Source organism: Hipposideros armiger, unplaced genomic scaffold (assembly GCF_001890085.2).
Source record: "Hipposideros armiger isolate ML-2016 unplaced genomic scaffold, ASM189008v1 scaffold_185, whole genome shotgun sequence".
Classification (NCBI taxonomy): Eukaryota; Metazoa; Chordata; class Mammalia; order Chiroptera; family Hipposideridae; genus Hipposideros; species Hipposideros armiger.
The window spans coordinates 2,745,598-2,759,517 of record NW_017731535.1 but is presented as its reverse complement, the minus strand read 5'-3'; the positions used below and the strand labels follow the sequence as shown (position 1 = coordinate 2,759,517).

The following is a 13,920-nucleotide window of genomic DNA, read 5'->3' as shown; positions in this document are numbered from 1 at the left end:
CTACTGTCGTTTTTTGCATTTGTAGCTCTTTAGCCATTTTCTCAAATTTCTTTTGAAGTCTCTTACTATTTTCTGGTGTTTTAGGAACAAAATCTTTGGGCTGCATACACTTATGCTGTGCAAAAAAGAACATAAAAATTAGCAATACAATACTGTGCAAAACAGGAAAAGAACCCTTTTACATACATTTCGGTATCTTTGTTAACATTAATAATCAAACCTTCCGAAAGAGGTCTTTTTTCCACTCTACATGCACTGGTGATATTTATTTCTTTTTATGAAACTATAAAAATATAGACAGAATTTTAAGACTGAATATAGGGCTGGCTGTACAAGTAGCTATGTTTTCTGAGGCATTTTCAGTGTCCCAGCATTTTTGGTTTCCATGAAAGTCCTTAAACAAAATTAGTCTCCTTTTCCTTATTTTTGCTACTCTCATGTTATCTCCCTGCCACACAAGAAATCACGACATAGTAATAAAACACAAAAGCAGTTGTGCTATAACTACCGAAGTCCTATGGAAGTCGGGAGTCAGAAGCTGGTCGTGTGGGTGGAGCCTGAGGGGAGCGTGTTTCAGAGGGAACATAATGGGATGGCTCGGAGGACACACACACATGGCATGTTGGAAGAACAGCAGGCAAGACGGTCAGGCTGGCAGCAGCACAAGTGAGGGAGAGCAAAGCAGACAACCTTCTCAACCCAAAACAATAAGGTCTGGAGTTAGGTTCAAACTGTGCTTGCATTTGGAAAAGGGAATGCTTTTAGGCGTGAGTAGAAAGTAAAGTGTGTGAGCAGACATTATTGATGCTTCGGATGAGGAAAAACTAAAAAGATTAATTACATATCCTTGACACTCTGATCAGGGCTGGATGTTATCTTGTACAATGTTAATGGAACTGTAAAAACCAAAATGCATACACACTTTGACCCAGTAATTTCATTTCTAGATATTCCACTTGGAGAAACTCAAATACGTCTCTCTCACACACACACACACACACACACACACACACACACACACACACACACACACAGTGTGCTTGCTTAGTAAAAACCAACAATGGTCTAAGGGTACATGAATCCCAAGAAGGGCACATTCACGCTATATAATCCACTGCAGAAAAACGAAGCAGACTTATACAGACAGACATAAAATAGTCAAAAGCACATTGCTGAAGGAGGAAAAGCAACCTACCTAACAACACACGTAATGTAGAATCTCATTCGTGTAAAATGTGTGTACATGTACACACGTGTACCGACCTTCCAATCCACAAGGAACCAAGTCAAACTGAAAACTGCTTATTTTAAGGAAAGGGAACTCAAGGGACATGTTTGCTGTATATTTTACAAGGTGTTTGCTAAAAATTCTACAATGAAAATATGCTTGTGCTCCTGAAGTGTTTAAAATAAGTACTTTATTTTTAAAACGACAGACACAGCTATTGTTTAGCATATTAGAGAAGAGCCGAGAGCCAGTTGAGTGCTCTATTTCACCCGCGATCAGATGAGGAGACCTGGAGGGGCCTGAAGTTCACCCACCAGAGCACAGGCAAATTCCGGCTTGTCTGAGATGAAAGGTAATGAAGACACCTGATTTACTACAGGCAGAAACTCTGGAAACGTCCACAGGAAATTACTTCTGTAATCTACAGGAAATGTACGGCTCTAGTCTGTCTGACTCAGTGTGGAGAAAGCCTGCAAATTTTCTCTCCAGTACAGACTCTCACGTGAACACAGTGACTTGCTGACATTTCATAGTAAACTAGTTGACTCTCAAATAAACTCGCAATTAAGACTTTGAAGTAAATAAAAACCTAAAGAGCCCAAATGTGTATTAGATCTCAAATGAAAACAGTGTCTTTTCTTTGTCAGCAGATTTTCTGTAAATAATTTTACATGCTTGGATACCTGTGTGTCCAATTTCGAGATTTCCCAGCTAAACACAGGCATTTCATCACAGACTTAGCAACCTGCATCAGAAGTAACTGCAGGAGCACCCAAGTATTGGCTATCCTCTGGGCAACTTTTCGTTTTATCTTCGCCAGCCACAACCCTTTCCATTTCTTGCAAGTTACATGAGCATTCATAGGATAAAATAATCTCTAACTCACTAAATGATGAATATATGTGAAAAGAACAGTATTATCAATGAGCGATACTTAAAACAAGTCGAATATATTTGTAAGTTTTATTTTCTAGGAACAAAAAAGGAATGAATAAATTCACAATCGCCACTGTCTATACCAGGGGTCAGCAAACTTGAGACGGAAGAGCCGCCAGGGGTCAGCAAACTGCGGCTCGCAAGCCACAGGCTCTGAAGTAAAACTGAAAATAAAACTATCATGGTTTCATTTATAACATTTTTAAAGGATATTATTCACATAATGGTGATTATGTAAAAATATATTTATGGCTCTCGAATAATTTTTAAGTTGTTGTGAGAAACAGGATTGGCTCTTCCATGGCAAACTTTTGAGATGGAATGTACCCAAAGAGCTGCATGTGGCTCGCAAGCCGCAGTTTGCCGACCCCTGGTCTATACCGACTCCGTACTTACTTTCTTTTTAATCAGGCATGGTAAGTGCTCCTGAGTGTTGGCGGCAGGGAACAGAGACTCGTCGACATGCCTTCCAGCCGTCCTGCATCTGTAGGAGGAATGGGAGTGGTGAGCATGCTTCCGTTACAGTCACGCAGCATTACATCTGCATGTGTCAGTTAGTGATTTAAGAAATCCAAGCACAGGCCATTTTAATAGACATGTCTTCCAAACAAGTACACGTATTACCAAATAAAGTCCGTATAAATTCAACTTTCCCAAATCTTGTCTATATGGTGTTTAAGTATATGCATAGAAGTGAGAGGCACATAAAGGAAGTACACTTTTAATGCAGCAAGTTCAGATTTGTACCACACCTCAGAAAGACCAGTGCGTGGCACTCAAAAAGGTGTAGGTACACGCCATTAAATGCATAACTTAAGGGTAAACAGGCTGTAAAATGAGTAATTTACAGCTAGCAGGGTCCTAAAGAAACTAAGGCCAGAAAGCTCATCTTTTTTCCAAAACCAGGTTCTCCTTTTTGTGTGCTTCTATTAAGACACAACCATCAGCCCAGAGCGCCAGGCGGGCCGCCCCAGGTGCTCATCCCCCCACGACAGTGCACTGTCACATCCGTCCCCCCCCCCCAAGCTCGGAAACCCCGACGATGGCCGACTTCTAAGCAGTCACTCAACTCTTAACAGTCACACTGATTTCCTACATGTTCTCCTCTCTGTTTCTCCTCTTCTAATTCATTCCTATTACTGAAACATTCATCTCAAATCAGTTTACTCACCCCTCCCAACCCAGGTCAAAAATCTGCTACCATGTTTATAGAACCTCAACTCGTCTGTCCAAAGTCTTTTAAAAGTACAGCCCTTAAACACATCTGACTATATTTCAGAAGACTATCACCGCTCAGGTATGCAAATACTATTTGAAAATACAACTAAAATACAGTGAAAAAAGAAAGGGGCACATATGTCCATATTGATACAGAAAGCTCTCTGAAATACATTAAGAACGAAAGGAAATTTCTGGAACGTCCGTGTATGGTATTGTGTGGTATATACAAAATGGTGAAGTAGTCCTCATTTTAAAACAACTCAGGAAGATCACAACCGTGATCGTAACCTGACAACCGTGCTGTCTCTTGGGAAGTGAAAGGACTCCCGAAGTGTGGTCCACAGACCCTGGGGCCCGAGACCCTTGGAGGGCATGTGGGGTCGAAACTGTTATCACAATATGAAGACATTATTTGCTTTTCGTTTCTCGTTCTCTTGAGGATACAACAGAGTTAAAGCTGAATGACATGTGCTGTCCAACGCCTTGACAGCAGAAGCAGGTGACAATGCAACTGTCCCCTATAAGTAGGCATGATGCAGCACTGCTCACAGCAGTCAAGACACGGAAACACCCTAAGTGTCCATCAGTGAATAAATGAAGAAACTGTGATAGTCTGTACACAATGGAATACTCAGCCTTAAAAAAAATCTCGCCATTTGTGACATCACGGGTGGACCTTGAGGGTATTATGCTAAGTAAAACAAGTCAGACAGAGAAGACACATACCGTAGGCCCCCCTTATCCGAGGTTTCGCTTTCCCACGCTTTCAGTTACCACGGGACTCTTCGCTTAGTCCGTTGTCTCCCAGCCCGCCCGTCAGTCACCCAGTAGCCTCCTCGGCAATCAGACCAGCTGCCGAGGTGTCCCAGTGCTTGGGTTCAAGTCACCCTTAGTTTACTTAGTAATGGCCCCAAAGAACAAGAGTCGTGATGCTGGCGATTTGGACATGCCACAGAGACGCTGTCAAGTACTCCCTTTCAGTGAAAAGGTGAAAGTTGACTTAACACAGAAAGAAAAATAATCATATGCTGCGGTGGCTAAGACCTACGGTAAGAACGAAATCTTCTACCTGTGAAATTGTGAAGGAGAAAGAAACCCGTACCTAGTTTTGCTACTGCATCTCAAACTGCAAAAGTTAAGATCACGGTGCATGCATGATAAGTATTTCATGAAGATAAAAAAGTCTTTAACTTTGTGAGTGGAAGGCAGGAACAGAAAAACGTGTTCCCACTGATGACAACATGCTCCATCAGGAAGCACTGAGATCATACGAAGACTTCAGCGAGGGACCCCCAAAAAGAGTGACTACATTCCTGGAACTTTCATTACAGCACGCTGTTACAACGGTTCTATTTTATTATTAGTTACTGTCGTTAATCTCCTATTATGCCTAATTTATCAATTACACTTCATCACTGGTATGTACTCGTATGTATAGGAAAATGTATGGTATATAAAGGGTTCGGAACTATCTGTGGTTTCAGGAATCCACTGGGGGGGGGGTGGTCTTGGAATGTATCCCCCGTGGATAAGTAGGGACTACTGTATGGTATGATCTCTCTTATATGTGGAATCTAAAAAAGTGTGCATGTGTAGAACAAGCTCACAGATGCAGAGAACAGCTGGGTGGCTGCCAGAGGCAAGGGGTGGAGGGTGGGGGAACGGGCGCCAGGAGACCCCGGCAGCGAGTAGTGTTTGGGAGAGTCTAATGCAGGGAACACCCCTAAGGTTCACCAACAGGGAAATGGACAACTTAATTGGGTGTGTTCAGACAGCAGTGACAGTACACTGATCCCCAAGTGAAAGCCACGAATGAACCTCACCAGTATAACGCTGAGCTAAAGAAAGCAGGTGCAAAAGCGTGCCCGCTGCGCGACTATGAGCCTGGTTAAGAGGGACCACTGTTTTCACAGAAGCGTGATTTTCTCTTTGCTGGGGGGTGGGGAGGAGGGGGGGGGAGCTCTTCACAATAACAGGTAACTATGTATCCTGACTCAATGGCACCATAAACCAAGCCAGGAAAAGAAGTTTAGAAGCAGAAATGACAGCAAGTTCAGGGCGGGACCTATGCAAACCTAGGTGCTGTGACTCAGCCAAGTAGCTTCATCAAGCAGGCAATCGCACACGTAGGTCCGATGCTTCGAGGACATACTGAGGACAAAGACGGAGGTACACAGAACATTCAAATCCCTCACCGTGGTCCCGAAGGAGCCCCGCTTAACACTTCCCCTCGCTCAACACTTCCCCTCACTGGATTCCAGCCCCTGACGCTTTCAGACCCCAGACACAATGGCACTGTCCTGACTCAGGAGGCCTTACCTGCTGATCCCAGAATGCATGAGGGCCCCTCCCGGCTCTGCTTCTCCCAGCTCAGCTGCCATGACTGCAGGAAGGACCGGCTCCTTCCTCCTGCCCTTCTCAAGTGCGTTTCTTCATGAGAAAGCATGTTAGTCCCATGAAGGTGAGGCAATATGCCTGTCTAGGTACAATGTAACCCCAAAGCCTGGCCAAGAGGAAGGACTCAAAAACACTTTGAGTGAGTAAATGTCATTGTTGTAGAGACAAATGCTTTGGATCTTATCTTAAACTATACATATACACACACACAAAATTACTCAAAATAGATCACAGAACTAAACACAAAAGTATAAAACTCCTACAAGAAAATGAAAGAAAAATTCATGATTTTGAAGATATTCACATAGGAAATCAAATACACAAAGCACAAAAGAAGAAAATGAAAATCTGAATAAAAAACTTGCATGCTTTGAAAAACACAATAAGGAATATGAAAGGTAAATCACAGACTGAAAGTATTTACAATATATACATCTGACCGAAAAATTGGTATTATTGCCTGCAACTCAATATTAAGACAAAAACCCAATTTTTAAAAAATTAGCAAAAGATCTATACCAAAGACAATACACAAATAGTCACTAAGCATATTATCTGATGTTTAGCACTAGTCATCAGGGAAATACAAATTAAAACCAGATGAGATCCTCACATATTTATGGCTGTTTTTTGACAAAGGTATCAAGACAATTCACTGGGGAAAGAATAATCTTTTCAACAAGTGGTGCCAAGACAACTGTATCAACATTAAACAAATGAAATTAGACCCCTACCTCACACCATACACAAAAACTAACTCAAAATGATCAGAGACCTAAATGTAAGAGCTAAAACTATAAAATTCTTTAAAAAATATACATAGGAGCAAATCTTCATGATCTTGAATTTGGCAATGTTTTCTTAAATAACACCAAAAGCACAGGAAACAAAAAATAAACTGGACTTCCACCAAAATTAAAACCTTTTGCTTCAAAGAAAACTGTTGAGGAAGTGTCACAACAACGTACAGAACAGGAGATGCTGGCCAGTCATACATATGATATGGAGGCATGTGCTATATCCATACAATGAAATACTATTGATCATGAAACAAAATGAATTTCTGATACAAGCTACAATGTGGATGGATCCTGGAAACATTACATTAGGAGAAGGTGGCAGGTACAAAGACCACACACATATTGAATGATTCCGTTTCTGTGAAATATCCAGGATCGGCAAATCCAGAGACAGGAAGTAGACTGGTGGCTTCCTTGGACTGGGCGGGAGAGTACAGAGGGTGACGTGAAGGGTACAAGGCTTCACTCTGAGGAAACGCAAATGTTGTACATCGATTGTGGAGATGGCTGCACAACTCTGAGAAAATACTAAAAATCACTGGTTTGTACACTTCAAATGGGTGAATTCTATGGAGTCTGAATTATATCTCAAAAAGCTATTACCAAAAAGCAAACAGGATGCCACCAGGTATCCAGGAGAACGGCTGAGATGAAGAAGGCTGACGAGTGCTGGTGGAGGTGTGAGCACATGCAGCACGCACACACTACTGGCAGGAGTGTCAAACGGTACAACCACTTTGGAGGCACTCTGGGTAATGACCCCCAAAATGAAAATATACAAGGGCGAAAATAAGTTGCTCCCAGCAACTTGACTCATAATAACCCCAAATATCCACCAACAGGTGAATGAATAAACTGGTTGTGTCCATACAACACTACTCAGCAATAAAAAGCGAAAATACTGAAACATGTAACAGCATGGATTTACCTCAAAAACATCATGACGAACAAAAGAAGCCAGGCACAAAAGGGTACACCCTGGATGACTCGCTGGGACGAGGCCCTAGAAGAGGCACAGCGGGTCCAGTGACAGAAACCGGACAGGGGCTAGGCAGGGTGGGAGAGGCGACAGGGAAGCTGACTGCAAAGGGACACGGACTTCTTGGGGCAAAGAAAACGCTTTCTATTTTGATTGTGGTGGTCACATGGGCATGCGCATTAGTCAAAACTCAGTGAGTGGTACACTTAAAATGGGTACATGTTACTTTATGTCAATTACACTTTTTATAAAGTTGATTTAAAGAAACCAAACGAATCCACTCAAGCCTGTAGATTCTATAGCGGTTCTCAACCTGTGGGTTGCGACTCCTTTGGGGGTCGAACGACTCTTTCACAGGGGTCGCCTAAGACCATCGGAAAACAAAAAGATATTTACATTCCGATTCATAACAGTAGCAAAATTACAGTGATAGAGTAGCAACGAAAATAATTTATGGTTGGGGGTCACCACAACATGAGGAACCGTATTAAGGGGTCGCGGCATTAGGAAGGTTGAGAACCGCTGCTGTCGAAAGCCTACAATTAAGGGATGGGCAGAACAGCTGATCTAATGAAAGAGGCGAAGGGCAGGAAGGATGAAGAGAACCAGGAGAGGTTTCTCAACAAGGCCGCTTTTCCCAAAAGGCCCTTTAATTACCAATTGTTACCTTGAGCAGCATTGAACCAGCTTCTCCTTACTCAAGCGAACTGTCCCATTTCCCACGGTCACAAGCAACGAAACAGTAAAAGGGGGGGCTGGCCAAGAAGCATCAGGGTAGAAGGCAGGTGAACAGAACCAGGTAATGCTGTCTTCGTGAACATGATCGTGACCACACGCTCATCCCTATAGCAACAGGCAGCCATGCGACAACATGGAAGGACCCAGGCGGTATTGTGCTGACTGAAAGTCAGACAGAGAGACAGACAAATGCCATATGATCTCACTTGTATGTGGAATCTAAAGAACAGAAGAAATGAACAAACAAAGCAGGAACAGATTCAGATATGAAGAACAAACGGATGGCAGCTAGAATGGAGGGGAGATTGGGGGGGCTGGTGGTTACAAAATAGTCAAGGGGATGTAAAGTCCAGCACAGGGAATACAGTCAATAGTATTGTAATAACTGTGTAGGTGCCAGGTGGGTACTAGACTTAAGGGGGGAACACTTCATAAATTATATAAATGTCTAAACACTATGCTATACACCTGGAACTAATATAAAATAATACAGAATGTCAACTATAATTTAAAAAGTAGTCATGAGGATAGAAAGTACAACACAGGAAATACAGTCAGGAATATTATAATAACTATGTACAGTGTCAGATGGGTAATAGACTTATTGGGGTGATAACTTTGTCAGGTATATAAATGTCTAATCACTATGTTGTTTTGTTCACCTGAAACTAATAAAAGAAAAAAATAAAGTAACCGTTGATTTAAAAAAAGGACAGCCAGCTCGTGAGAAGCCTCACACCAGCCCTAGCGGGGGCATGCTACAGTTTTCTATTGCACACCTGAGGAAACTGAGGTGTACAGATCACTGGCCCAAGTTTATAAAACTAGTAAGTATCCTGTACTAGTCAGGAGTTTGGGGCAAAGCTTGTTCAAGTCGGGCAAAGTGCGTGCGGGGCCCAGGTGACAGTGTGAAGGTCTGTTCTGTCGCCCCAGGGTAAGCGTCCCAGCAGGTTATGTAAGCGCATGCTAAGAAGAAAGCTGTCTAGCTAGAGGCACGCTCCCTGATGCCAGTCTCCTCGGGTTTAACCGTGACCTTGCCCCATGAAGAAACAGGTAGCCATGATGGTAGCAGTGTCACTGCATACATGCAAACAACCTGTGCATCAGTGTGCCTTGAGAATTCTAAAGCCGCTGCATCAAAACCACATTTATCAGGCGCTCCATCAAAATCCACTGACTCAACAAAAACAGCTCACCAGTCAGATTTCCACTTTTCTTAAAAATGTGAAATGATAACATTATCCCCCCATCTAGTGGTTAAGAAGTGTTTCGAGAGCTGCCCCTGAAACCAGAACCAGCTTTCTGACCCTGCTTTTCTAACTGCTTCTTCTTCAGAGCTCATGGGAAACAGCAGCACATGTCACACCGCCCTGGGGAAATCCCACGCGGGTGAGCGCCCTTGAGAGCTAAGGAACACAGCACTTCCCGCCGCAAGGCTTCTGGGGACCCGCGACCCGGCTTCCACCCACAGGACAGGCCTCGACTGTGCCTGGACCAACGCTACACGGCTTACGCCACGGCCACCCAAGTCACCCCCTCATCCCTAACCCCAGTCAGTAAGCCAAGCGTATCGCTCCATTAAGTGAAGGCGCTAAGGGAGACAGAAAACGAACGACAGCTCTGTGAAGGCTCCAGCTTGGAAGCACACGCTCCTAACACAAGGTCCCAGTCACGTGGCTCCCATGGGCACAGGACGGACCCCAGGGCTCTGGGGTGGACAGAGCGGACAGCACTGGGCTGTCACAGCACCTACCGGGCCTGCAGGTCAGGCAACGGTCACAGGTGGGCCGGCAGTGCAGGGCTGCGTGCCCGGGGCTGCTGTGGCACAGGGCTGGCCTGGGTCTGCCAGGCTCCGGGGCTGCACCTGGCCAGCAGGTACACACGGCTACTGCCCGGTCAAGCGTTCAGAGAAGAGGCAGTGTTTGAACAAGGCTGCAGGAAAGGGAAGCAGCTCAGTGACTATTGGAGAGCAGGGCATTTGAGGGAAAAACAGCAGCAAGTAGTAAAGGGACGCATAGGACACCCGCTCAGAGCGCCTGGTCTGCTGCTGCCGAGCGAGCCTTCTGCAGTCACCATTCCCACACCCTTCCTCACTTTCTGCGCTAGGGCGCCACGGCCCGCTCACCGCCAGTTCCCGTCCCTCCGGTCAACCCTGAGCACTGACCTGCAGACTCGAGGATGCCATGTGCCCAGAGACGTGAAACCTTTCCAAACGGTAACCACGCAGGCAGTTTCAAGGCAATGCAGTCTTGCTCCCTTTTTCCTTTGGAAAACCGACCTGACACTGCGGTTCCTCCACACCCCTCCCTGACAGCCCGGCCATGCTGACTCCGGCAGGCCCCCTCACTCTGCCCGGCCATGCTGACCCCGGCGGGCTCCCGCACCCTGCCCCAGCCTCACTGCAGGGTCCCTGGACTTGCCACTAAAAGGCTGACCACCTCCATCCTGGACTGAATCAGGGGACATGCCCAGGGTATAAAAACCTCAAGGACAATAAAAATAGAGGCAATTTATGCTACTGTTTGACGCGTCTCCATAGTAATTTATCTGATCCTAGTACACGTGTCTTGCTCCATCACATATATTTCTGCCGAGAGTGAAGTCAGGCTTTAAACCCAGAGGACTGTGGCTCAGACACACTGTCCTCCCCCTCCCAGCTGCTGTCAAGCGCTGCACAGCCCTTGAGGGAAGGCCTCTGACGCTGAAATGCCCTTCTCCCCAAGTATCTGAAATGGCGTGACTGCTGGGCGAGCTCGGTACCCAGGGAGGACCTCTCAGAAGCTGCCAGGGAAGGCACCTGGCCGGAGCGGAAGCTCTTTGGATCCCAGCTATCCCGTGACACCACGCCCGTGCTGGGTCTTACCCAAGAAGCCCCGTTTGGCCCCCGTCACCATGACCCACTGCCTCTTCCAAAACAGGACAATGAAGCCCCCCCCCCCCAAGGGAACTAGACCATCTGGAGGCCTCCCAGAGGTGGTGAGGAGGAGTGTGTCTGTGCAGACGCACCTGGCAGCGCGAGACGCACAGTGCAAGGCCGCGCCATGGAGACCACAGACACAAACTGGAAAACCGCGGTTCTCAGGCTCTGGGGGCTCAAAATCCCTTTCACGGATCTCAAAAAGCTTTTTTGTTGTATCTGTGGATATTTATTGTAACATAAATTAACATGGAACAGCTCTTAAAATGCATACTTGTTAATTTATTTAAAAATAACTATCAAACTCAATATATGTTAACGCAAATAACAGCTTTTATGAAAAACCATATTTCTCAAAACAGAAAGAAAATAGGTTGAAAACTCAGAGCCCGAGGAGGGGGCACCCACGCAGGGCGTGTGGAGCCCAGGGAGGCCGAGGGGCGGGGCACAGCGTGTGGGGGGCACCCGTGTGGAGGGACCGGCCACCTGCCTGTCTGATCAGCCACCCTGTGAACGAGCCCACCAGGAGGCAGGTTCCTCATGTGGAGGGTGTGAAGGCCAGATGGGCTCCCCGGTGTGGGCTGGAACCGCAGGTGCCAGTGGGCTCACACTGATTCACTCACTACACGACGGTCACAGAAACAAACGCAGGTGCACACGGCTATCACTAGCTGTCACAAGAGGGCGTGGGAGTGGCAGTGAGCACGCCTGGCACCCAGGTTCTGGATTCAAAATATTCATATCATTTTCCACTAAATGGAAGCAAGGCCCAATGGAGAAATGGCTGACTCAGGGCTGGAACAGAGGAAGTACGAGGCGAGTCTGCATTAAACTGCTGTGTCACAGAGAAAAGGAGCGTTCAGACAACGACGGGGACCGTGTGAAAGACCACAGAAGTCAACCTGCACGGGCTTCCAGTGGCCGATCCAGGGCCATTTAAACATTAACAAACAGTAACAGGAGTGGATTACAACCCACTGAATCAAGTCGGGGGCTGTGCACACACACACGTGTAACATGTAATATGTGAAGAGGAAGTTATTTACGTAATTTGAAGAGACCTCCCTTCAAAAAGGTCCCGTAACTGACGGGGGCTACTCGCTTTCCCGGGAAGCAGGGCACACAGAGCAGTAAGAGCCCACCGTCACTCACGGGGCACGCCTGTACAAGACAGGGACTCAGAAAACCTTACGAGGAAACAGGAGACCATCCCAAAAGGAGAGACACTATACGAGACCATCTGTGATGTTCACAGGGACAGACACGACTGACTCCTGAGTGATAAGAGCTGAGGACATGTGCGCTTCTATCAAGGGGGCCACTGACTATAAAACACCTGGCTGGAACAGCTGGTGAGGCTGAATGGATGTGGAGCGTTCGCTGGAGGGAAGGTTTCAATGTCTGTGTCCTAATGGGGACGGCTGTGCTGTGCTTCTGTGAGAAAAACGTGCTTGTTTGTGGGAAATGGTCAGTGCAGGGGGACGGGCACCTGGCCAGCAACTCACACTCCAATGGGCAAAAACAAACGCCTGTGACCTGGCCTGCCAACTCGTCTGGCAGTTTATGGTTATTTAAAAATGTCACTTTATGATCCACTTCTTTCAAGAGAACTCAAATGACAGTCAAGATGACCTTTACTCCTTTCACCTTATTTTTTTTTTCTTCAGTATAAAAATGTCTAGTGTCCGAAGGGAAAGTCAAAACTTTATGTGACACAGTTGCCCTTAAAAACGCCCAGCAATAACCCAACAAAATGGGCTTCTAGTGACACCTAGTGGCCTCTCATACATAGTGCCCACTTTCAGTGGAAAACATGAGCAACAGCCGGGACAGGCAGGCAGCACTAGAATAGACAGACGACACATGAAATAAAGGTCAGTTTGGCTCTTACTTCTACGTTCTATTAAAGAAAGTTCAAGCTCACTAAAAGTCAAGGAAATGGAAATGAAATCAATTTTATTTTTTCACCTACAAAGTAGGAAAGATAAAAGAGACGGATAACTCACAGTATGAGTAATGCTTGTGGGAAACAGGTGTTCTTTTACACTAAAAAGAAGGGAAACTGGCACACTCTTTCCAGAAGATAATTTGACAGCATCTACCATAAATTTAAACATGCATCCCTCTGACCTCAAAGGTCCACTGCAGGAAACCCTTATTGTATCTGCAAGAAGGTAATGCACACAAAAAGACTTGATGTACTATTTCTCATTGGGAAGAAATTAAAAACTTCACACTCATTAGAAGATCTGTTACATAAATTACTGTTATCTAGTACAAAAGATTACATACATGTTTAAAAAAATGAGAAAATATACCCTTATGTACAAACATGAAGAGGTCCTTTAATATATCGTTAACTGCAAAGTATGCATTCCATAAAAAACAAAGGCAACTTATTTATACGGGTGTATATATAAATACGAATGTATAAATGTATATGTATACATTTCTTATGTGCTTAGAAAAAGTACCCAATTCTCAATGGTACATTTCCCACAACTGAGGGGAGGGAAAATAAGACAGAGGTGGATTAGGGGAGAATTTTTCACTTTAAAAATATACACACATTTAAGCAAAAATACATTTAATTCAAAAGAAAGTTTATTTTCAAGATAGCAAAAGAAAATCTAAAAATCAGTAATTATGATAATTAAAATCTGATTGCATTACAACAAACACTAATAAATAAGAAAGATAGAAT

The 13,920-nt window shown here is 44.9% G+C and overlaps 1 protein-coding gene across 1 annotated transcript in view; it reads right to left on the bottom strand.

Annotated features, from left to right (window-relative positions):
- Positions 1-13,920, bottom strand: part of MCPH1 (microcephalin 1) — a 222,558-nt gene that overhangs the window by 194,259 nt on the left and 14,379 nt on the right. Inside the window, 2 exon segments of the mRNA XM_019652697.1 lie at positions 5-115; positions 2,561-2,648. Coding sequence (XP_019508242.1) covers positions 5-115; positions 2,561-2,648 — 199 coding nt within the window.